Source organism: Saccopteryx bilineata, chromosome 5, assembly GCF_036850765.1.
Source record: "Saccopteryx bilineata isolate mSacBil1 chromosome 5, mSacBil1_pri_phased_curated, whole genome shotgun sequence".
Taxonomy (NCBI): domain Eukaryota; kingdom Metazoa; phylum Chordata; class Mammalia; order Chiroptera; family Emballonuridae; genus Saccopteryx; species Saccopteryx bilineata.
In genome coordinates, this window is record NC_089494.1 from 85184284 (window position 1) to 85207692 (window position 23409).

A 23409-nucleotide genomic window follows, 5' to 3' on the forward strand; every position below is an offset into this window, starting at 1 on the left:
TGAACCCTGTCTCTGGGGCCTCCCTCTCCCCATGCCCCTCCCTTCCCCACCTAGAGCTAATACAGTTTGTCACTGAAAGCCTTTCTGCCTAAAGGATTAGCATAGGGCACTCCATTCATCTAGCAAACCATTTCTAAACCTTTCCATCATCTCTATCCATGTGTATAATTACATGAGAAATTACTTGAGGTTAATTTGATGTTAGCTGGAATAAGACCAAGCATTTTATAAGCATTTCCACTCTATAAATTATATCTGGATAAGCAGCTCCAAAATCAAATAGAATTTCACTCAAATTTATCTTATACTTTAATATTCTTAGGTTTGGTCTGACCTGTGGTGGCACAGTGGGATAAAGCATCAACCTGGAATGCTCAGGTCACCGGTTCAAAACCCTGGGCTTGCCTGGTCAAGGCACATATGGGAGTTGATGCTTCCTACTCCTCCCCCTTCTATCTCTTCCCCTCTCTCTCTCTTGCACTAGCTCCTTCTCTCCTTTCTCTCTAAAAATGAATAAATAAAATCTAAAATAAAATTGAAAAGAATGAATTAAAAATATATATATATTCTTAGGTTTAAAGAAAGAAATTATAGTGCGACATCTGAAGGTAAGGAAATTGAAGGCTTGTGGGAGACACACTGTTCGTTTGGGATAGCCACAGGGTCACTGGCTCTATTTCAGAAGCGTATTAGCAGAACTAAATAAATTGTTTAAACACCCTTAGGGATAAACGAGATATCACCATTGCTATGCCATTTTTGTTTTATTATTTTGATTCTGTAATAAATCACTTTAGATAGTGAAAATGATTCAAAGGCTTTTGCTTTTGTGCACACAAGCTCACTAAGCTTGAATGAATTTTCCTCCTAGAAGTTGAAAGTAGTTGGGCTTCCTCTTCCAAGGCTGAGTAAGCAAACTTTAGTCTCTAAATGAGCTGTAATTACAACCAGTATCATTGTCATCAGTGAATACTAATTTACAGGATGTAACTTGGTACTAAATGCTCTTCAGAGCTATGTTGACAGGAATAATTTATGTCCTCAAAGAGTCCATCCTTAAAAATGGATAATGATGACGTGAGTACACAGGGAGAATAAAAGACATAAAAGGGCATTAATATCGTATATAGACAGAAATTATCTATACAGAATCGCTGAGGCCAAGAATAGTGGGGGGAGGGGGGTGTCGAGACCGGAATCAGGGTTCCTGAGCAGCAGAGAACAAGGGAAGCCACAACACCTTAGTCCTCACAGGACTAACAATTTATACAAATAGGCAAAAGTTTACACAAACAGATCTAGATTCTTCCCCAAGAAACCAAGCCCAAGGGAATGTATACCCCATGCTGCTCTCCCTCGAAAAAAATCATGAAACTCCAGAGAGGCTTCCAGACTGTCCCACCTACAGAAACTATGTGTCTGAAAATGGAGGCCAATTTAGAGAAAATGAGGGAAACGTATTAGACTCTACCTATTTACGAAAATAGGTAGCAAGGAAAGCAAGTACAGATGGGATTCTAATTTCGTCTAACAACTACCAGAGGCGGCTGGTGCCAGCTGTGATCCTATTTAGAAGGGTCCCTGTGGTTATTACTGGATGAAACATTTTGCTAAACAAGTCCCCCTGAACATCTTAAATTTTGCTATCAAATTTAAGTCTCCTGTTTCTAGGCATCAATATGAAAAATACCAAGGTAAAAAAAAAATTGTCATTTTAGTCTTTCATTCATCCAGAACACATTATGCAAGACGCTCTATAAAAAGCGCAAAATGAAACAAATTCAATTCCAAAACATTAAATCTCATCTCTGAGATACAACAGACATGGCTGTAATACAAAGTAGAATATGATAAGAACCATATGTGCTCCTCTGGAAGTTCAAAGAAAGGTAAGGCTCTTTCCAACTGAGATGATCAAAGGAACTTCTCTGGAGAAAGTAGCTTTTGAATTGAGTTTTGAAGGACAGGCAGCACATAGATATCCTGGGATGGTGAGAGAGGCAGCAGACAGAGCCGTTTTCCAGATGGGGGCACATGGGAACAAAAGAGGAGAAAATCATGAGGCATGTGCTAGGAACTTCAAGGGCTTGCTGAGACCTGGTAGTGAAGTTTATGAAAGTTAATGGCACAAAGGATCTAAATGATAACCTGGAAAGGACAATGGCAGACATCAAATAATAGGCTACTACATAGGAAAGACAATAAGGAATAAAGAAGGAGATTTGAATGCTGAAAGAACATATGGGTCACAGCGTATAACTCTCCTTTCTTCATTCTCAACTTTAAAAGTTGGCCATTTCTGCACTAGACTAGACTTGAAAAATCAGCATGTCAGATTCATTCCACAGCCATATTCTTGGAGAGCCTTGGAGCATTCTTCAGCTCTAAATATGAAATCATTTTCCTAGTCCGAGAGGAGAGGACGACTTTCCAAGTGTTCCATTACAGCTCTCAGCCTCAAAATAACTTCTGATGAGACTTTTCCAAATAATTTCCTTTATTTAGACTAGCAAAAGTTTCTTCTGGTTCAACAGGTCTTTCCTAATCATAACATCCTATAGTTCATTCTCTAATATCTCTTTAATCCTATTCACAGTTCAGCATTTCCCCAATTAAAAAAGTGTTTTAATTGCATTTGTTGAATTTGTAATGAAGGAGATCATACTAACAATGTTTATTATCTTGTGTTGTCCTAGGAAAAGGCTGACCCATGACTCTGCTTGACACGTAGCAGTGTTCAGTGCACATAGCTGTTATTGTTACTGAGGATCTAAGAAATATTAATAGAGTGATGGAAAGTCAAATACTGGAAAACCCTTAAAACGTTCCCTTCTTTTAGATTGGCTTTTTTTTAATGTTTATTTCATTGCTTTTAGAGAGAGGAAGGAGGGAGAGAGAGACAGACAGACAGACAGGAATCTCAATCTGTTCCTGTATGTGTCCTGACCGGAAAGCGAACCCACACCTCAGTGCTTTGGGACGACGCCCTAACCAATCACGCTATCCAGCCAGGGCTCAGCATTTCTTAGAATACACACTACCAAAGGCCTGCATCTAAAGCAGTTGAAGGTTCTCATTAAATTGCAAAAATTCTCCTGACCTAAGTCATCAAGTACCCAAAAACCTGCATTTTCTTAATTTCCCCAGATAGGTCCTCTGTACACTAAAGCTCCTGTCTGTACTTCCTACTTTGGATACCTGAATCCCTCTTTTTACTCGATATACAAAGAGAACATGGATATCTTTGGTAAGCAGAGACTTAAAAATATTTTCGGTTATGTTTAAAGTTATACTTACATTATAAAACCATAAAGTGTATGCTTTCAGGAATATTTTGCAAACTCTCTGGGGAGTATTCCTGTAAAAATGCAAGGGGTATAAACACACCTCATTGTTTCTTCACATGAAAAATGGGAATATGAAACCCTCATGAAAAATGAGAATATGAAACCCTTTCTCCCCCTTTTATTACAATTCTAGAAACCTTACTTAAGGATACCTTCCAAACAAGAATAACATACAGAAGATCTTTAAAGTCTCCCAAGCTAATCATGTATCATACAAATAAAACATGGAGGAGGAAAAGAAAAATAAGCAAGTTCTGATCCCGATCAAGGCCAAAAAACAAACAAGAAAAGAACAGAATACGCCTTAAATTTCTTATAAAAACCATTAAATAGTTCAAGATTTAGGTAAAAGCTTCAATCACTGTAGAATTTGAAAAAATAGCAAGCTCTTATTTTCAGGACTGCTTTTCTGACTACAATTATACTAACCAGATTCTCTGAAACTTCATTTGCCCCAATTCAAACAGCATGCAAATACATGAGGACAATTTTCAGAAGTTCTATAGGTGCTTGCTGAACTGAATGGACTGTATTATTTCTGAAGGGCATAATTTATGTCAGGGAACTTTCAAGTAGGTGACATGGGAAGAGGTAAAGAAGGAAGATGCCTTCCACTGACGTCTCCTAGTGTCTAATACATACAAAGATAGCATCCTCATGAAGAGAACAGAAGGATTGAAAATAGGGGGGGTAGGCCTTGGCCAGTTGGCTCAGCGGTAGAGCGTCGGCCTGGCATGCGGGGGACCCGGGTTCGATTCCCGGCCAGGGCACACGGGAGAAGCGCCCATTTGCTTCTCCACCCCCCACCCCCTCCTTCCTCTCTGTCTCTCTCTTCCCCTCCCGCAGCCAAGGCTCCATTGGAGCAAAGATGGCCCGGGCGCTGGGGATGGCTCCTTGGCCTCTGCTCCAGGCGCTAGAGTGGCTCTGGTCGCGGCAGAGCATCGCCCCCTGGTGGGCAGAGCTTCGCCCCTGGTGGGCGTGCCGGGTGGATCCCGGTCGGGCGCATGCGGGAGTCTGTCTGACTGTCTCTCCCCATTTCCAGCTTCAGAAAAATACAAACAAAAAAAAAGAAAATAGGGGGGGGATCAGATCTTAGTATTACTCTTACCCATGCTTTCATTTACTTTAGGCAACAGACTTAAACATTATAAACTCAGAACACTGAACTGAGTTTATGGCTCACACTTATGGCTGCTGTTTACTGTACAGAAACCACTAAAATAATGTTTAATAGTAGAACTTGGTTTTGAAAATGCAGTGATATAGCATAAACCACCTTTCTCCATAAGGGGGATCAATGAAGTAGGAATTATCCAAAAACAGTATTTCTCTAGAAAAAAAAAAACATTGGAAACTTTTATTTTAAAAATATATCACTTAACATAGCACTAAAAATCATGAAATACTTAGGGATATATTTAACAAAATATGTGCAAGATCTCTATGCTGAGAAAGTTCAAAACACTCCTGGTGAGCCATTAAAGACTTAAATAAAGATGTCATGTTCAGAGATCACAAGAGTCAATATTGCTAAGATGTCAGTTCTTCTAAAATTGATCTAAAGGGTCAATGCAACTTCAATCAAAATCTTAGAGGTGTTTTCTTAGAAATTGGCAAGCTGATTCTAACATTTACGTAAAAATGCAAAAAAAATAGAATAGCAAAAATAATTTTGCAAAATAACAAACAGTATTCACACAACCTGATTTCAAGACAGTAATAAAACAGTGCTGTACTGACAAAAGGAGAGAAATAGGATCAGTGGTACAGAAACAGGCCCATACCATTCGGTTTTCAGACACTAAGGTAGTTAATGAAAAAAGAAGTCTATTCAACAAATAGCTGAAATAGTTGGATATACACACATATGGGGAAAGAAAACAGTGAATCTCCAGCTTTAATTCACCCCTGTGCCAAAATTAACTCAAAATAGACCACATATTTTAACATAAGAACCAAAACCACAAAATTCCTAGGAGAAAACACAGGAGATAAAACTTTGTGACCCGACAGTGGGCAAGGACTTCTTAGGCCACAAAACGCACAAACCACTTATAAAAAATAAACTAAATTAGACTTTATCAGAAAAACTTCTGCTCTTTGAAAGACACTGTTATATGAAAAGGCAAGACACAAAATAGGAGAAAAATACTTGCAAAATATATCTGATAAATACCTTATATCCAGGGCATATATTTTTTCATCTTCTACTGTTCAATAAGACAAACAACCCAACTTTTAAAAATAGGCAAAAGGTTTGAACGAATTCTTTAACAAAGAAGATATACAAACGAGAAGCAGGCACATAAAAAGATGCCCAATGTCATTAGGGAAATGTCAATTTCGACATCCTTACTGTCGTTTCATGAGATTTGCCCAATCCACCATCTTTATCCGATCCTCCTTACTTCCCCCAAGTCAACACACATCCCAGTTCCCTAGATACATAAATATCCACCTTCTAAAATATAAAAGCGAGAGCAATGCGTGCTAACAACCTGAACACCTCAATCTTAAACCCGCTCCAGCTGGATACTTCATGGTTTCTTCTTAGATCCTCCATAACTTCAATTTAACATAACAAATACCTGCACACACCTCTTCTAGCAACCTCCTGTCTATTTTGTTTGTTTTTCATCTTCAGATCACAAGATTAAGTAAACAAAAGTTCCCATCTGTGATCCACATGGCCAAAATTAGGCCTTAAATCAAGGTCTTACACTACACCTTACAAGGATGGGCTAAACAGGGAGGTGGAAGCAAGTCAGTCCTTTGAAACTGGCCACTGCTGAGGATCAGTGCTGGCTACGACAGAGATATGTAAGCACAACACCCAATCTATTATGAGCGGTTATTCTACAGGGTTTTACATGGACTTGGGAAGTTACCTGTATATCTGAAAATAGTATGAGCACAGATAGCAGCAGCCAAATGGTTGTGTCAAAGTTCTTAGAAAGAGCACTAGCAGTGAACAAGGGTAACAAACATTTATCTGCACAATGAGGGTATTTCTACTACTTGAAGATGCAACCACAAGCCATGGTTTTGTCCACAGCTAGGCTCCACCAGGTTAACGTAGATTATACACAGTCTCTCTGCCCCTACATATTTTTTACAAAACAATTTCTTTAAAAACCCAAACCGTATTTTGAATTCTCTCTCCTCTCTCCCTTCACCGCTAACGTCTATACTACTTAACTAGGAATCAAAACTAATTTATATTTCTTCTATTTAAGTGAAATCAAAATGCTGTTTTACTACCATAGCAGAGATAAAGACCACAGGCACCTTTGTCTCCTCAATGACTTCAGAAAATAATTCCCCTTAAAACATTTTACTTGAAAGGTCATCAAGATTTGCAACAAATGCTACGTAAGTAGGGGAAATAGGTGGGCTGAAAGCTCTCTGTTCTATATTGTCTTTGCAGAATTTTCTTTTGAGATGATGTCTTAGTATCAGCTCAACCACTTACTGGGTAACTTTCAAAAAGCTGCTTGACTTTTCTATTTTGTAAAAGTTGAACAAAAACAGCCTTCCACGGCAAAGACTGTAAGTTAAATGTTCAAGGGCTAAAACAATATAAAGTTGTATTTGTATTACCTAGCAGAAATTCTTGGCCAAAACACCTTAATAAATCACTTAAATTATTTCCTAAAAGATAGTGTCAAAGGTCAACCTCAGTCTAGCCAGTAGGCATCAAATTGCCAATATGATTCTTCATTTCCTGTAGAAGTGGTCCCAAGTTTGCAAAAGATGCTCATACAACTTAAGGGGGTCATCTAAGTCAGCTTAGGAAGTTAAGTGTTTTCATGGGGGGGGGGGGGGTCCTATAATTCCTTTTGTATTGCCAGGCAGGAAGGAGGGCGATGTGATGTTCATCCTGGCAGAAGATAACCTGAAAGCTTCAAATCACACTGAGCCTGGGCTTCTTGCTCCGACAGCACTACTGGCCGAGCATTTATATCAAGCTGACAAAAGGGATTATTAGTATTAAGAGGAATAATTCCCCTCTTTCTTTAGGTTACCTTCTCTGCTTTTCCTACCCCCTACCAGTTCCCATGGGACAGGCCAGCACCTTTTCTTCCCACTATAAAAAATGGATGATTAAGGGGATCTCTGGAAGAGGAGAGTGTACAGCCGCTTCCAGGTTCAGACTCAGTTCTCCTTGACTCCAGAGATACTATCCATGAGAAAGCTCAACATATAGGCCTGGCACCTGTTTCTCCAGGGACTCAGAATCAAGGAATCAGAGACCTGGAGGGAGTTTTAATGGAAGGGAAACTTTGCAACTAACTCAATACCTTTCTTTAGATTTAGAGACTTCAAGAAAAGGAAGACAGTCTCTTTAAAATCTCAAACCAGAGATAACCCAGACAAAATTCTGTGTTTGCTTTTAAGTGGCAAAACACATGTCGCGCAGCCACTTCACGCCTGGTACACCGCTGGAACTCGGGAGGAAGTGCTACTAGCAACGATTTAGTGTCTCTTCTCGCCTCTGAGTGAGTTTTGGGAAAATCAAGGCACACACCATCTTACCTCACTCTTCGCCTCCCCTCGCCCATACAACTACATGCTTATTCAAAAGGTAAATTCATGAAGATCTAAGTAAAAACAAGTTGTAATACTGAATGCAACCTACAACAAATGAAACTATCAAACTTGGTAACCATGGCAGAGACTAGTTTTTCCTAACACTGTCTTCTCTTCGTGCATGTCCTGCTGCCTCCATTTCTCATCCTCCTCTACAGGTCTAGCCAATGGAATAAGACTGCTGATGACCCACACTACCTCCAAGCCTGGCCGAGAAAACTCCCAGGTATGCACCTGCATGTTCTTTCCTCCTTTGACCAGCCACAACCCCAGGGCCAGCTGAAGCAGTATGTTGAAAACAGTCTCACCTGGATCCCTGGTTATGTCTATAGATTTATCCTGATGCTCAACAATATCAACATGGATTGTTATGTAAACAATTATATTATGCCAATCATTATACATCTTGGTATCTGCAGTGGATTAAATGGTGGCCCCCAATGTTGTAAGGTACCAAAATGCTGAAAATTGATATTGATATTCTGGGAGGAAAGGTCAGGCTTTCCTGTCCCGTCCCTCCTTTAGGGAGGGGAGGGAGAAGAATGTAGAAGTTTCTGGCTTGCAAGACCAATAGGTCATTCAGTTTTAAATCTAAAATAAAGGTTAACCTAGAATCTTCTTCTCTTTCAATAGGAGGTAGAATTTACATACCACCTTGCATTGATTGTAGTTCCTCCCTCTTCCCGGAATCTTGAGGGTAAAATACCTCTAGGCTAGTGAGGGAAGTTGAACCCTGAAAGATTTGTAAACATCTTTGATTGTGTTACCTTAAAAATCTTAATGTTTCTTCTATGTATCCCCTAAACAAATGTTGCCAGCCTATGCCATGATGTCATGCTTCCCCCCCCCAGCCCCGCCCGTGTGTGAGCAAGAGTATATAAGCAGCCCCTGAACTATTTTTGAGACTGCACAATTTGGGTCGATTGCCCCGTGTCAGCCATATGCGGCCGGCATATTTAATAAATCTCCTCCTCTAATAAAACTCTTCAAAATTTATTTGGACTGGGTGTCTCTATGTGAACTCGATGAAATGAGGTACAGTGCCTTTCAGAATCTGGGGTGCAGTACTTTATAATACCAAAGACAAATGTGCATGTCCTAACTTTCAAATGAGTGGAAGGGACTGTACTGGGAAAAAGGGTCTTTGCCAATGTAATGAAGTTAAGGACCTTGAGATGAGATCATCCTAGACTGTCCAGGTGGGCCCTAGATCCAATAAGTGACCTTGTCAGAGACAAAAGAGATGAAACAGACATCAGAAGAAAAGGGAAAGGCCATATGAAGATGAAGGTCATGCAGCTACATGCCAAAGAATGCCTAGAGCCACAGAAGCTAGGAGGGGCAAGGAAAGATTCCTCCTAGGGCAGGGGTCGGAACCTTTTTGGCTGAGAGAGCCATGAACGCCACATATTTTAAAATGTAATTCCATGAGAGCCATACAATGACCCGTGTACGTTATGCATTATCCAATAAAAATTTGGTGTTGTCCGGGAGGACAGCTGTGATTGGCTCCAGCTACCCGCAACCATGAACATGAGCGGTAGGAAATGAATGGATTGTAATACATGAGAATGTTTTATATTTTTAACGTTATTATTTTTCTTATTAAAGATTTGTCTGCGAGCCAGATGCAGCCATCAAAAGAGCCACATCTGACCTGTAAGCCATAGGTTCCCGACCCCTGCCCTAGGGCCTCTGCAGGAAACAAGGCCCAGTAGACAACTTGTTTCTGATCTTCTGGCCTCCAGAACTAACATGGAACACTTTGTTGCTTTAAGTCACAAATTTGTGGTAATGTCATGGCAGCCCTAGGAAACTAAAACAGCATCTATTTGTTATTCTATTGTTACTCTAATTTACACTAGAAGTTAAGAACAGAAAAATCTATGTATATCAAGTGACTAGATCACAGTACTTAGTACATCTCCAATAGAATGCATCCCGGGGACACAAGCTACAAAAAAAAATGTATCCTTTACTCAGTAATTTTAGTTATTGTTTTAGTTAATAATAGCATTGGTATCTTATTTTGCGTTCACTCCCTAAATCGAGTCTCAATTTTTAGACATGTTCTCAAGGTATAGATACTTAAACTGAGAAGCAAATTCTCCCAGTAGCTGTGATGACCTCTAGCTCACATATGCATCACTAATCCCATCCCCCACTAAAAGGAATAGGGGGCCTACAGAAATATCTTATTCTAGGTCTAGGGCAAGGAAAGTATAAGATAAACCATGAAACGAGCTCTCGGGGATGACTAGAGTCATGTCAAAGGACACAGAAGCCAGCATGAAGAGGTTCCTACATCAAAGTACTGATCATGTGAGCTTCAAAAATAATATAGTGATTAAAATACACTGACTCTATGAAAATCCTTGAGTTCACAATGATATTCACAAAAGGAAGCCAGGAAAAAGTCACTTACCACCTTTTGAGGTATCTATTAAACCAATCCTTACTTTGAAAAATGTAAATTGAGGAAAAGAATTTCAGGAATAATTATATTCCAGAGTAAACCAAAACCCAGTTGAAAATTCTAGTCACTGGCTTATTGTAGAAAGAAAATGAAATTCCTCATGAAACTAATTCAGCAAAAGATTATCAACTGGTTTTAAACCCACAAGGTACAAGGCTAATAGGTAACTAGATGTATATATGGTGCCAAAGTAACAGTCCACAGATTTCTTTTGGCTCAAAAGGAAAAACATAATTACACAATGGAGGAATCAGGTTGTGACCTGATCCACTGACCCATATTATCTGGTGGTGAGACATTAGATGTTATTTGTCTCCAATGATATTCTACAATAGACAAAGATGTTCAACATCAACCTATTGTGTTTTCACATCTAAACTCTGGCTTACAGAAAATTCAGGAAACAATCAGGTAAATGCAGAAAATAAAGCTTTCTACAAGCAGCTTCTTCTCTTCACTACATGAACATCATTGAATAAAAGTTTGTTCTATATTCAAGCAGACATAAAGAAAATAACAACCAGATGCAATAATTAGTGTTTGATTCTCATATGAACAAACCAGATAGAAATAACATAACAGAAAACTGGGAAATATGAATTGGGCAATAAACAGTATTAAATAATTATTCATCTTTGCAATTACTGTATTAATTTCTTGAACATATAAGAAACAACCAATGAATGCATAAGTAAGTGAAACAAATAATCTATATTTCTCTGTCTTCCTCTCTAAAAAAAATATGAACAAAAATTTTAAAATATTAAAAATATTCAAAAGAAGGATTACATGGAGGGGAAATAACCAGAATCAAAATGATAAGCAAAAAAGTACACTAGCCCTGGCCGGTTGGCTCAGTGGTAGAGCGTCGGCCTGGAGTGCAGAAGTCCCGGGTTCAATTCCCGGCCAGGGCACACAGGAGAAGCGCCCATCTGCTTCTCCACCCCTCCCCCCCCTCCTTCCTCTCTGTCTCTCTCTTCCCCTCCCGCAGCCGAGGCTCCACTGGAGCAAAGATGGCCTGGGCGCTGGGGATGGCTCCTCGGCCTCTGCCCCAGGTGCTAGAGTGGCTCTGGCTGCAACAGACTGATGCCCCGGAGGGGCAGAGCGTTGCCCCAGGTGGGCGTGCCGGGTGGATCCCGGTCGGGAGCATGCGGGAGTCTGTCTGACTGCCTCTCCCTGTTTCCAGCTTCAGAAAAATACAAAAAAAAAAAAAAAGTACACTAAGGGTTTGAAAGAATTTTCAAAGAAGTAAATAGATCTCAAAAACCACGTAATGATTTAAAAATAGACAGCATTTCAACATGCCACAGAATTATAGAAATAAAGTAAAAATGTAAACAATTTAACATCAAACAATATTAAATATAGCAAAAATATCAGCTAGCCAGAGGACTCACAATAAGGGGGAAGGGGCGGTGGCTGGCTGGTAACCCAACAGCTGGTAAAGCCGGAATGAAGTGACTGTGGCTAAATGAAGAATCAAAGCCTGGAACCTGAGGACAGGGGCTGAAGGCAGATTAAGTTTGGAGTCTGGGAGCAAGGGAGACTGGGTAGGGAGGGGACACATTGCTGCGTCACTCGCTTTTCCTCAACTTCTTCCCCAATGTCTAGGCCATCCATACGGTTGCTCAAATAATTAACATGGCAGCCACCAACACTGCCGTAGACTCTCCCCTCACTCCCCACCATATTGCTGTTTATTACCCCTGGTGCTCCAGGACAAGCCACACTACTGAGGATCTGATGGTCCACAGGAAATAATATATCAGAATCCAGTATTACTTGCTTACCTGGCAAAAAGAGTTCTAACTAGCTCACAAAACCATGAACATTTTTTAAAAATTAGCAATGCTATTTACTTTTTTAGGAAATTTTATTCCAGTGGTAAATTGGCTTCATTATTGATACAAGTTAGCCAACAAGAGTCTTTCTTGTCTTTTCAAAGAAATAGTATTAGGAAATATAAGTGAAGGATTTAAAATAAAATTATATTCTTAATAATTAAATACATTCAAATATCATAGGTCAGCTGTGCTGAGCAAGATAAGAGAGCACTTCTCACTACTGAAGTATCTCAGTAGTGGAGTATCTCAGTGCCACTGGCCTGACTCAGCTCTGGCAGAGTGGCAACAGGGACCATCCTCTTTCTGGATCAGGACACACGCCAAGCTTTGGCAGTGGAGATTCTATCTCCCTGAAGTGCCTGACCCAGGAAGCCAACCAAGTCAAGGTGGCCATGACTTCCTGCCCCCTCTTAACTCGCACCTTTTTTGTTTTGGTTTTGATCACCTTCTCCCATATAACTCCAAGTCAAGGAAGGGGTAGACCCAGCTCTACTAAGCCTACTACAAAACAACAGCCAGCCAACAGGGGGCAAGGTTGTGCCAGGCCAAACCACCCCCCAAAAATAAATCTTGCCATTAGTACTGGCAAAGCCGCAGGGAAACTTTCTAGCCCAGCTCAGCTGTGGCACCACTAATATTCAGGGCTGGATTTTGCATTCACACAATCTATACTCATAGGCATTAGTCTTCTCAAACGTCCTGAATATATGACTGACCACGTCCACTTCATCATTCAGCAGAGGCACAGTTATGAACCAATCCCCAACACCCGTAAGTTCAATAGTTCCTCGCCCCTTAACCAATCACAGCTGAGAAGCCACAGATGAAGCTTCAGTGAGAGCCTCCTACCTACTAGAATGGCTCATTTCCAGGTCCCTGTGTAATAGGAAATAGCTGAAAGGGTTCCTGAGCGGAGTTTGGAGACAGGTGTTCTCATCTCACTAACTAGACGGTGGGGAGGGGAAGGCTTGGTACTGCTGCTAGTCACTTGTGCTCTTGGACTTCAGTTTCGGTATCAGTAAATTAAGGGCATGAGTGAACAGGTAGGAAAGGCAAAAGGACCTACACTTTACTTCATATGCTCTAATATTTCTTTTTGCCAAGTACGTTTTAACTTTTCAAGAAAAAAAATAAAGACAACCCTACCTGATACAATGATTTGAAAGTCCACTCAGGATCTCTAAAGCTCCCTAAATGCACCTTTTTCCCTAAACTGATGGCAAACAGCCCCAAAGCCAACAACAGTGCAGCAGAGGCTCTGTGTGCGGGAGCAGCACTCGCCGAGGCAGGAGCGAGAGCAGGGGCATTCTCTGTCTACTTGGCTGCAAAGAGCGAGGAGAGCGCCCCCTCCCTGCGTCGCAGCTGAGGTTTTCATTCGCAACTGTCCAAGGAACATAACATCTCCAGCTTTTTACTCTCACACCACCATGGCAGGCTACTATAACACTTGCATCATGTCCCCACAGAGTCCTTGAACTAATGTCCTCATGGGAACTCAGCCCACTAACTCCAGCACAGAAATCAGTTCACTGGGATGCACCTCACAACACCCCAAGTCTGCCAGGGAAGTCTTTCTTTCTGTGGTTTCCACAGCCCCATTCGGACCAGAGTTAAGACAGTTCTCCCAGGTTACTTTAACTTAGGAGACCCACTAGAAAGGTCATCTTTGAATTTATGCAGTAATCCAGGAAAAGGCTAAGGGACATATCCGGGATGCTCTTACTATGGAAAGCTCTTTGGGATTTAATCTCTTAGAAATATTTTGTTCCCTAGAAGGAGCCATGGAACTGGCTTTTCAGTTCACTGTGGGTAGATGAAGACAAGGTGTCATTGCACAAATGCTCATATAGATGTCTTCCCATCTACATCAGGCACCCTTCCTGCTCTAAAGGAGATTCCAGAATTGAGTGGTGAAGTTCAGTTTCACTTGTAACAAATTATACCAACAGGCACCGAAGGTAAAAGGGATAAAGAAAGATGAAATCTCTAATTCCAGGCTTCCACCTACCTTCTGCCTTTTCTTCCTTCTCCACTGTCTCTCAAACATCATTTAGCTACTCTTTTTGTTTTGTTTTGTTGTTGTTGTTGTTTTTGTTTTTGTGGCAGAGACAGAGTCAGAGAGAGGGACAGATAGGGACAGACAGGAAAGGAGAGATGAGAAACATCAATTCTTCACTGCAGCTCCTTAGTTGTTCATTGATTGATTTCTCATATGTGCCTTGACCAGGGGGCTACAGCAGACCCAGTGACCCCTTGCTCAGCCAGTGACCTTGGGCTTAAGTTGGTGAGCCTTGCTTAAACCAGATGAGCCCAGCCCTGGCCGGTTGGCTCAGCGGTAGAGCATTGGCCTGGCGTCGGGGGACCCGGGTTCGATTCCCGGCCAGGGCACATAGGAGAGGCGCCCATTTGCTTCTCCACCCCCCACCCCCTCCTTCCTCTCTGTCTCTCTCTTCCCCTCCCGCAGCCAAGGCTCCATTAGAGCAAAGATGACCCGGGCGCTGGGGATGGCTCCTTGGCCTCTGCCTCAGGTGCTAGAGTGGCTCTGGTCGTGGCAGAGCGACGCCCCGGAGGGGCAGAGCATCGCACCCTGGTGGGCAGAGCGTAGCCCCTGGTGGGCGTGTCGGGTGGATCCCGGTCCGGCGCATACGAGAGTCTGACTGTCTCTCCCCGTTTCCAGCTTCAGAAAAATATAAAAATAAATAAATAAATAAATAAACAAATAAATAAACAAACAAACAAACCAGATGAGCCCACACTCAAACTGGCGACCTCAGGTTCTCGAACCTGGGTCTTCCATATCCCAGTCCGACGCTCTATCCACTGCACCACCGCCTGGTCAGGCCATTTAGCTACTCTTTCATTCAACACACTCTGGATAAGCACCTGTTTTATTTCAGGCACTAAGCAAGGTGTTGGAGGTACAAACACAGGTAACTCACTCCTGGTGGGGGAGACATTAAATACTTACAAAATAAAGAGACAGATTAATGCAACCATATGCAGAGGAAAACGTTAATGAATGGTATTAAATTCAGTTGACTTTCCTAAACTGAATCAGTAAAGAGCACTTTATTTGAACTCTCCAAATTTGCTTTTTTAGAGAAAAAAGGATGTGATGCACCAATCTGCACAAATTCCACAACATAGAGAAATTTCAGGTTTCATTGTCGGTGCAAGGATAACCTTCATTCACGAGGAATCCTGATATATTGGTCATCTTATTCAAAGACAACTGTTGAAGTGACTGCCAGAAAGTAATAAATGAGGTAGCTAAATTCTCCATGTCCTGGCATTTAAGACAATAACAACCTGAACTTTGAAGAGTTGAATGAACATCAGACAAATGATCAAATAACCGATCTGCTCCTCTTTGAGCCTTAAGCTATCCTCAGCACCACCATCAACCCTATGGAGCTACTCTTGGTCTGAAAGAAGTATACATACACCTGTTGGAAATCTTCCATCATCAGCAGGTTTCCCTTTTCGGCATACTGGAGATACAGAAATCAATACTTCACTAAAGCCAGAAAGGAGCAGGGCAGATTGAGTGGGCAGTGAGCGCTCTGCCCGTCGGAGGACGAAGGGGGGCTCAGCCCTTGCTCACAGGGCTCACTCACCAGCCACCTGCCTTGCCACGCTTCACCCCCTTGGACTTGTCTTTCCTGTACATTAACTATCCCTTTTATATCTGCTCACTGTCATAAAATCATTTTTCCTTGCAATAATAGGTTTAGATAATATTAGTTAAAAATTAAGTCTCAAGAAAGCAGAATTTTTATTCTTTTGGATCCCAGTCATATAAGCAGCATGCTTCCTCTTCAGTTTCTACCTATTCTTGTGCTCAACACAGCATGGAAAACAAGGAGAATTGTTACCATAATTTCATTACTGTTTTGGTTTAGGGGCTTAGGTCAAACAACACACAATGAGTTCTTCAGAAATTCTATATAAACTGTGGACATTTATTTCTTATGAAACATGGAAAAACCCCTAGGAAAACCCCTCTGTCCCTGACACATTTTACCCCACAGTAGCGACCCAAGGGAGCACAAGTAGGAGGAATTACAACACTCCTCAGAAACTTTCAGGGGGAATGGGGTAAGGGACACAGCACCCTGAAGCGCACGACACAAAATGAAAGAGTGTTATATACTCTAGAGCAGGGGTCTCAAACTCACGGCCCGCGGGCCGCATGAGGCCCGCCGAACAATTTTGTGCGGCCCACAGACTAATCCACAAAGTTCAAAATATTTTGGATAAAATTAAGTATGCCTAGGGGCCTACTTGTATTTTTCATTTCTCTAGCATCCTAGCTAGATATTAGCTTAGTTAACAGCAGTTGTGATGCGAACTACAGTTTCTGGTCATTTTGTGACACTGAGGAAACTGCATGTACGATTGTGCTTGTTGTACTGATTTTTTTTTTGTTTTCAACTGCAGTGAGAAAAGTGTTGCGTAACAGTTGCCTTTTGTAGACCTAGTGTGGCCCGCTGAACGGCTGTGATCTTGCTCTGCGGCCCACATGCTGAGTTGAGTTTGAGACCCCTGCTCTAGAGAGTGACTTTCCTAAGTTTAAAAAAAAATCCCTGGAATAAATTTCTGCCCAAATCACTACCAATAATAGAACACTACATAATATTTAAACGAATAAGTTAGAAACATATACACTGACACATGTATCAAGAGGCAGAAGAGTATATGTGTGTTCATATATTTGTTTTTAAATAACAAAAACATTTAAAATAAACTGGAAGGAAACTTCAAAGTCTTACCAGTAGACCTCTAAGGTGTACAATTAAGAGGGTAGAAAGAAAATGGAGAATTCTATTTTTTTTATTTTATCTTCCCCTGAAGACTATGAATTTGTTCTGAGTTAATGATAAAATAAAAAGAACTGCTAAAAACTGAAATAATTTATCAGCCTAAGCAATGTCTCTTCATAAATAATTCACCTTCTTGCATGAATATACATCAATATGCATGAATGGAAAAGCAACTAAATCATAGGACCTGCATTATTGAAGCAGCACAAACTGCTATGTAAGGGAAATAGAAAAGCAGATCTGAATTTGGTTTGCCCACTTGACCAGGTCTCCCAGAAAACCTAAGACAGTTTGAAAATAAAGAAGAGAATTAAAATCATGCAAGAATAACAGTACAAGTAATTTTCTAAGTTTTCCTTTGATTACTAAGAAGCAGGAAGGCAAAGAGTCACAAAACAGAAATCCATGTATCCCCTTGAAAAAAGTCTAATATATTTAGGGAGGATATCTCTTCTTTCATTATTTCTTGATAAAAGCATCATTGTTTCTTACCTGATCACAAATCAGTTCCCACTTCTTCTCATTGTCATACTGCCGCAGTAACCTGGCTTTGTCAGGGGGTAGGTTCATAGCATTCTGGAAAAAAAGAGGGAAGAGATATGTCACATTCACAACGAACTGCTCGTGGGTATAACTCATAGGAAGACCAAAGAATACTAGTGGGGTTCTTCAATTTCTAGCATCTCATTAAACCCGGAAGAAGTCATTTAAACATCAAATCAGTGTAATGGAAGGGGAGAAAATCTGAAGTCCTATGCTGGGACATCAAGATAGTTCCCTTTGAAGTACAGACTTGCATTTAAGCAAAGAAAATGCATTATTTCTTCATTTAATAGAGGGCTTTCCTTCTCAATAAAGCATCAGAAACTTTTGAGAAGGTATTGCATCACATCAACTTGTTGTCCCACCTATTTAGGCATTCAGTGGTTGATTCCTGTTTGTATCCCAACAGGGATCAAACCCACAACCTTGGCATACCAGGATGATGCTCTAACCAACTGAGCTACCTGGCAGGGAAAGCCTTGAACTTTTAATGCGTAAGCCCCTAGCTCTCCGGAGGACTTGGCTTATAGAAAAACAATTCTCCTTGTCACACTGCTATCTCACATCATCTAGTGAAACAAATTTAATAGAGGCAAGGGTCAGCGAGTTATTCTGACTTAAAAGAGTTAGAGAATTAATCATTGATAATATTGACAGCTATCAGGTAAGCATATTCCCTTAGACTCAGTCTAGCATCCAGATTAGAATGCCTAAATAAGTGGTAAATATACACCAGTTACTAATTTGAATCTGACCCATCTGAATCTAATAAACTGCCTTCACAATATTAAATTTGTAAATTACCCCTAAAGATGACAACATAATTAGAAGAGCTTTGGACTCCAGAGTCCTCACTGGTACTGCCTAGGGTTCTCACAGAAATATTTTCATACAGCCCATCTCTGAGGACTGTCTACTTGAACTAGAATAAAATATACCTACTTGTATTTACTTATTAATTTTACAATGTTAAAAAAAAACCTGGGATATGGCAAGGGAGAATTCCATGAGTATCTTTCTAAGGGAGCCCAACATTATTGGCCATTAAATAGTCAGTCTATCATTGTTTATTTGCACCCTAGAGATAGATTACTTCCTCATAAACTGTTTTTGACCTCATGTGAGTGCCCCTGGGTATGATTATGCATTAAATAAGAATAATAAGTTTATGAGGTAAGTTTAACGAGTTTTTCTTGGAGTCCTTATTAATCTCTTGCAATATGAAGGGGATAAGAGAAAGAATGTCTGGCCTACAAGGGGCCAGGCACTGTATGAGGTACTTTGCATACATAATCACCCATAATCTTCACGACAAGCCCATGGGATAGCTATAATTCTCTACATTTTATACACATGGAAACAGACCTGAGAGAACTTGGGTTAATTTGCTCAAGATTACCCAGCTATACAGGAGCAAACACAGGGCCCAAACTTAGTCCTTAGACTCCCAAAGACTATCACCAGAAAATAACACCAACCTTTTTTTTTCCTGTAGCAATGAAAATAGCAAATAACTGACAGATGAAAGTAGTGTGCAAACCCTGCTGCAGGAATTAGAAGCAGGCCCTGCTGTTACTGCAAAAGGGAAGCCAAGATTCTCCTTCCTAGATCTACTTTTATTTTAATGAAACAGTCATTCATTCAACAAACGTTTACAAAGCACCGTCCTTTACAAGCACAGTACTTGTAAAGGAACCACAGAGATTCCGTCTCCAAGGAACATCACATCGTGGTGGGGAGACACAGGCTTGAGAAAGATTACCAGAGGGCAACTTTAGATTAAACAATGTGGAAGACCTTTCAGGAAAAAGAATTAAAGTGAGTCCTAAAAATGAGCAATGAATCAGGCTAAGTGTGGACGACAGCATTCTGGGAAAAGACACCAGGGAGGGAACAGCTTTGCACATCAAGGAGCTGCAGGAGAGTACGTGTGGCTGGAGACAATGTGAAAGAGGAGGAACGGGGAAAAGATAAAGGTGGAGAGCTAAGTCGAGGCTACGCCATGCCCAGCCACGTAGGCCAGGATAAACACTCTTTATTTATCTTGAGTGCAGCGGGAAGCCACTGAAGGCTTGTAAGCATGAGATGACATAATCAAGTGACATCTTATAAGATTACTGTAGATGCCATACGGAAAACTGATTAGAAACAGTAAAAGTGGAAGCAGGAGGCCAGTTAGGAGCCAAGGCAATAGTTCAAATGAATGATGACCTTACCCAATGAAGTAAGGTAAATGGATGTCAGAAAAATCTAGTGCAGTTGATTGGTTAGACTTAAGGGATGAGGAAGGATGTCAACAAGTAATACCTTGCTTCCACCGTGATTCACTAAGTAAACGGTGGTCTAGTTAGTGAGAGCGGCACACAGCAAAAGGCCCAGATCTGGAACAGGCGGTGAAAAGTAAGAGTTATCAAGGCTCTGTTTGCCCCTGAGACAGCTCTGAGGCACCCAAGAGAACTGTCAAGCAGGTAGGCAGATGCATAATTCTGCAGGTTGAGAAAAAGGGGTATAACCTTCTGAATGAGAAGTCTTAAGAAGTCCCTGGGCCTGAAGACAAATTATTGTTTGGAGAAGTTGCTCAAGATCAGTACACTAAAACTGATACTTGGTAATCATTCATCTAAATAGAGAGTATGGGGTTTCTTTAAAGCAGCGGTTCTCAACCTGTGGGTCGCGACCCCGGCGGGGGTCGAACGACCAAAACACAGGGGTCGCCTAAAGCCATCGGACATGGCGACCCCTGTGTTTTGGTCGTTCGACCCCCGCCGGGGTCGCGACCCACAGGTTGAGAACCGCTGCTTTAAAGAGCAGACAAAAATTAGATGGTGGTGATGTTGGTAAAACCCTGTGAGTATACTGAAAACACATGGAATTGTATACTTTAAATGGATGAATTTGAGGGTACAATAAAGAATTTTATCTCAATAAGGCTGCTTAAAGTGTAAAAAATAAAATAATAAAATAAAATAGCCTGGTCTGTGGTGGTGCAGCTGATAGAGCATTGATCTGGAATGCTAAGGTTGCCAGTCTAAAACCCAGGGCTTGCCCGGTTAAGACACATACGACAAGCAAGCAACGAGCAACTAAAGTGAAGCAACTATACTTCCCACTCACCATACCTCTGCTCTCTCTGTAAAATCAATAAATAAAATCTTTAAAATACAATAAAATGACCCCTTGCACGGGTCAAGCCTCTGAACTGTTCAGGCATACATTGCACAGCTTAATAATTCTACAGGGACTGCCAGGAAGCAGCTCTATTTAAAATCAGACACTCCATAGAGGCCTGGCTAAAGCTCAGGGATGCTGTGATTAGCTGGTAATAACTGCCCTTAAACTTTCTGAGAGTGAACTCATTCTTTTTGCGCTGCACAGGGCAGGACTCTGGAGTCCAAGCTAAATGTCTGTGCAGGTAATTCATAAGAGTCCCAGATGTCTTCTGAGGAAAACATTGGCTCTATCTCTAGGTCCCTTTGCTGTATAAAACTAAATTGCTCTTGTATTTGGCTAAAAATGTAAATCAACTTCCAAGTTTCCTAACGGCAACAACTCTACCTCATCCACACTTTGTGACATCTGTGACACAGGGCTCTACCTTTCCTCCTTTTATCCATTGACCCGCCCAATATATACTGGACATTTACTGAAAGCACAGGGGAGACTCTAATGACTAAGTTGCTGCACGCAAGTCCATGCAAAGGTCCACTGAAGACATGCTATTTGAGTTGAGAAGGTTAGTGCATGTTAATCATTTATGTCTAGATTGCACATGTTCCTAGCTAAAATCAATTAGACCACCCAAGAGCTTTTTCTCTACAAGGAATGTCCTTTTACTTTCTTTCTACCTGGCCAACATTTAAGAAGCAACTCAAATGTCATTTATCAGGAGAATCTTTCCCTAGCTAATCCAATGACACGGTAATAATACATGTCTCCAATATAACACTTTGCACACTGTACCCTAATAATCTGTTTACCTACCCAAATTCTCCACTCAACTGAGTACTTCAAGGACAACATTTTTTTTTAAGAGAAGGGAGGGGTGGGGGAACGAGAAGTATCAACTCGTATTTGTTTCACTTTAGTTGTTCTTTGATTGCTTGTTGCACGTGCCTTGACCCAGCAAGCCAAAGGTTTCGAACCAGTGACCACAGCATTCCAGGCTGACACTCTATCTACTGTAACACCCCAGGTCAGAGAAGGACAACTTCTTTGTTAATATCCAATGTCTGACAGCGTGTTCGACAAACAATAGGCACTATGCATGTTGCTGAATAAATGAAGAGCAAACCAACTGTCATACTCTGCAATCTAAAATATCTTCATTGATTTAGCGTTTATGTTTCAGCCATTGACAAAGTTTGTACACTAAAGAGTATTTGTTTCTTAGAAAATCTCAGTCAGTGATAACGTCTATTATTCACTAATTATCTTCCAAACATGAATTCATGGGGGAAAATCTTCAAGTTCAACTCTAGCAACATTTCCCTGAAGAAAAAATGATGTTGTAGGCATTCTTCTGCCACAAATAATAAACCATGGAACCTGAAGTTTATTTTGTTATTATTCTCAATAAATTTGAATTGCTATCAATTATAATAATTAATCTACCCAAACTGGTAGTTACATTTATAGTCTGTATTTTAATTTTATTCTTAACTGCACTATATTACATCATTTTGAAATGTGATTTCCTCTCAGAACCTTTTGAAAATAGAAGGTAATTAGCAATGAAATATCCAAGTTTCTAGGTACTTCATGGAGAAATTAATTATGGTTTAAAAGAGTCTATACACCTGAGGTTATACTTAAATGAATTCTCATATACAACACAGAGCAGAATGCAAGTACCCAAATCATTCAGAACCAAAGAGACCCATGTCCTAGAAATAGTTTTCTGATATCAGCTCTTGTCTTGTCCTGATATCAGCTCAGAGTTCAGGTTGAGAAACCCACAGTGATGTGCAGATACACACAGTACACACCTTTCCTATGTAATTCAGAACCTTTGAAGTATTAAGTTATCAGATACAACAACAAAAACTCTTCTCTTGCATAACCATCTGCATAGAAAGGAGAAAGAACACAGGCTTTATAAGCAGTGTTGCTGTGGAAGCAGGGAAAAGCTTGTCACAAGAGACATAGCTTAGATAATCTTTTAGTTCTTAAAAGATAAAAAAGAGCCATTGCTTTTTTAAACATTTTTTGGTAAAAAAAAAAAACACACGTAACATGAAATTTGCCCTTTTAACCACGTTTAAGTGTACAGTTTAGTAGTATTAGCTGCAGTCACAGTGTTGTATAACACATCTCTAGAACTCTTTCATCTTGCAAAACTGAAATTCTACCCAAACAAGAACTCCTCATTTCTCCCTCTGGGGAGCCCTGACTTTTCGCTACAAAAAAACCATAAGGAAATGTGATGGTTGCAACCGGATGCTTGGGCAGCACAGAGAAACAGGGTCTAATGAGGCAGCCAGGGGCAGGGATTTACTAGTGGGGCTCTGCAGTTGGACTGGCTGGATTCCAACCCTGCTCTGTCAGTTATCATTGGGGCTCTTGGGCCACACAACTTCAATCAAAAAGCGAACTAAAATGAACAAACAGTCCAGACTTGAAAAAGCCAGTACATATATTTCAAAATTGAAGGTTAGAATCAAAGCTAAGGGTAAAAAACAACAAGATGCAGCATTTATTGATTGTTATGCTGTGTCTCAGGCATGTTGGCTCTCTGCACACATTACGCAAGTTATTCTGCTTTATAATCCTGAAAAGGTGTATGATCT

The 23409-nt window shown here is 40.7% G+C and overlaps 1 protein-coding gene and 2 non-coding genes across 6 annotated transcripts in view; 2 read left to right on the plus strand and 1 right to left on the minus strand.

The window, feature by feature from the left end:
• Positions 1-23409, minus strand: part of FMNL2 (formin like 2) — a 347713-nt gene that overhangs the window by 124655 nt on the left and 199649 nt on the right. For all 4 annotated transcript variants that reach the window (XM_066279848.1, XM_066279851.1, XM_066279849.1 and 1 more), the window contains exon 2: positions 17573-17656. In XM_066279848.1, the coding sequence (XP_066135945.1) occupies positions 17573-17656 (84 nt within the window). The remainder of the gene's footprint in view (positions 1-17572; positions 17657-23409) is intronic.
• On the plus strand, positions 11252-11327 carry TRNAS-GGA (transfer RNA serine (anticodon GGA)). The gene has a single exon. It is a non-coding gene; the product is annotated as a tRNA-Ser (tRNA).
• Positions 14571-14645, plus strand: TRNAP-UGG (transfer RNA proline (anticodon UGG)). Its single transcript has one exon. It is a non-coding gene; the product is annotated as a tRNA-Pro (tRNA).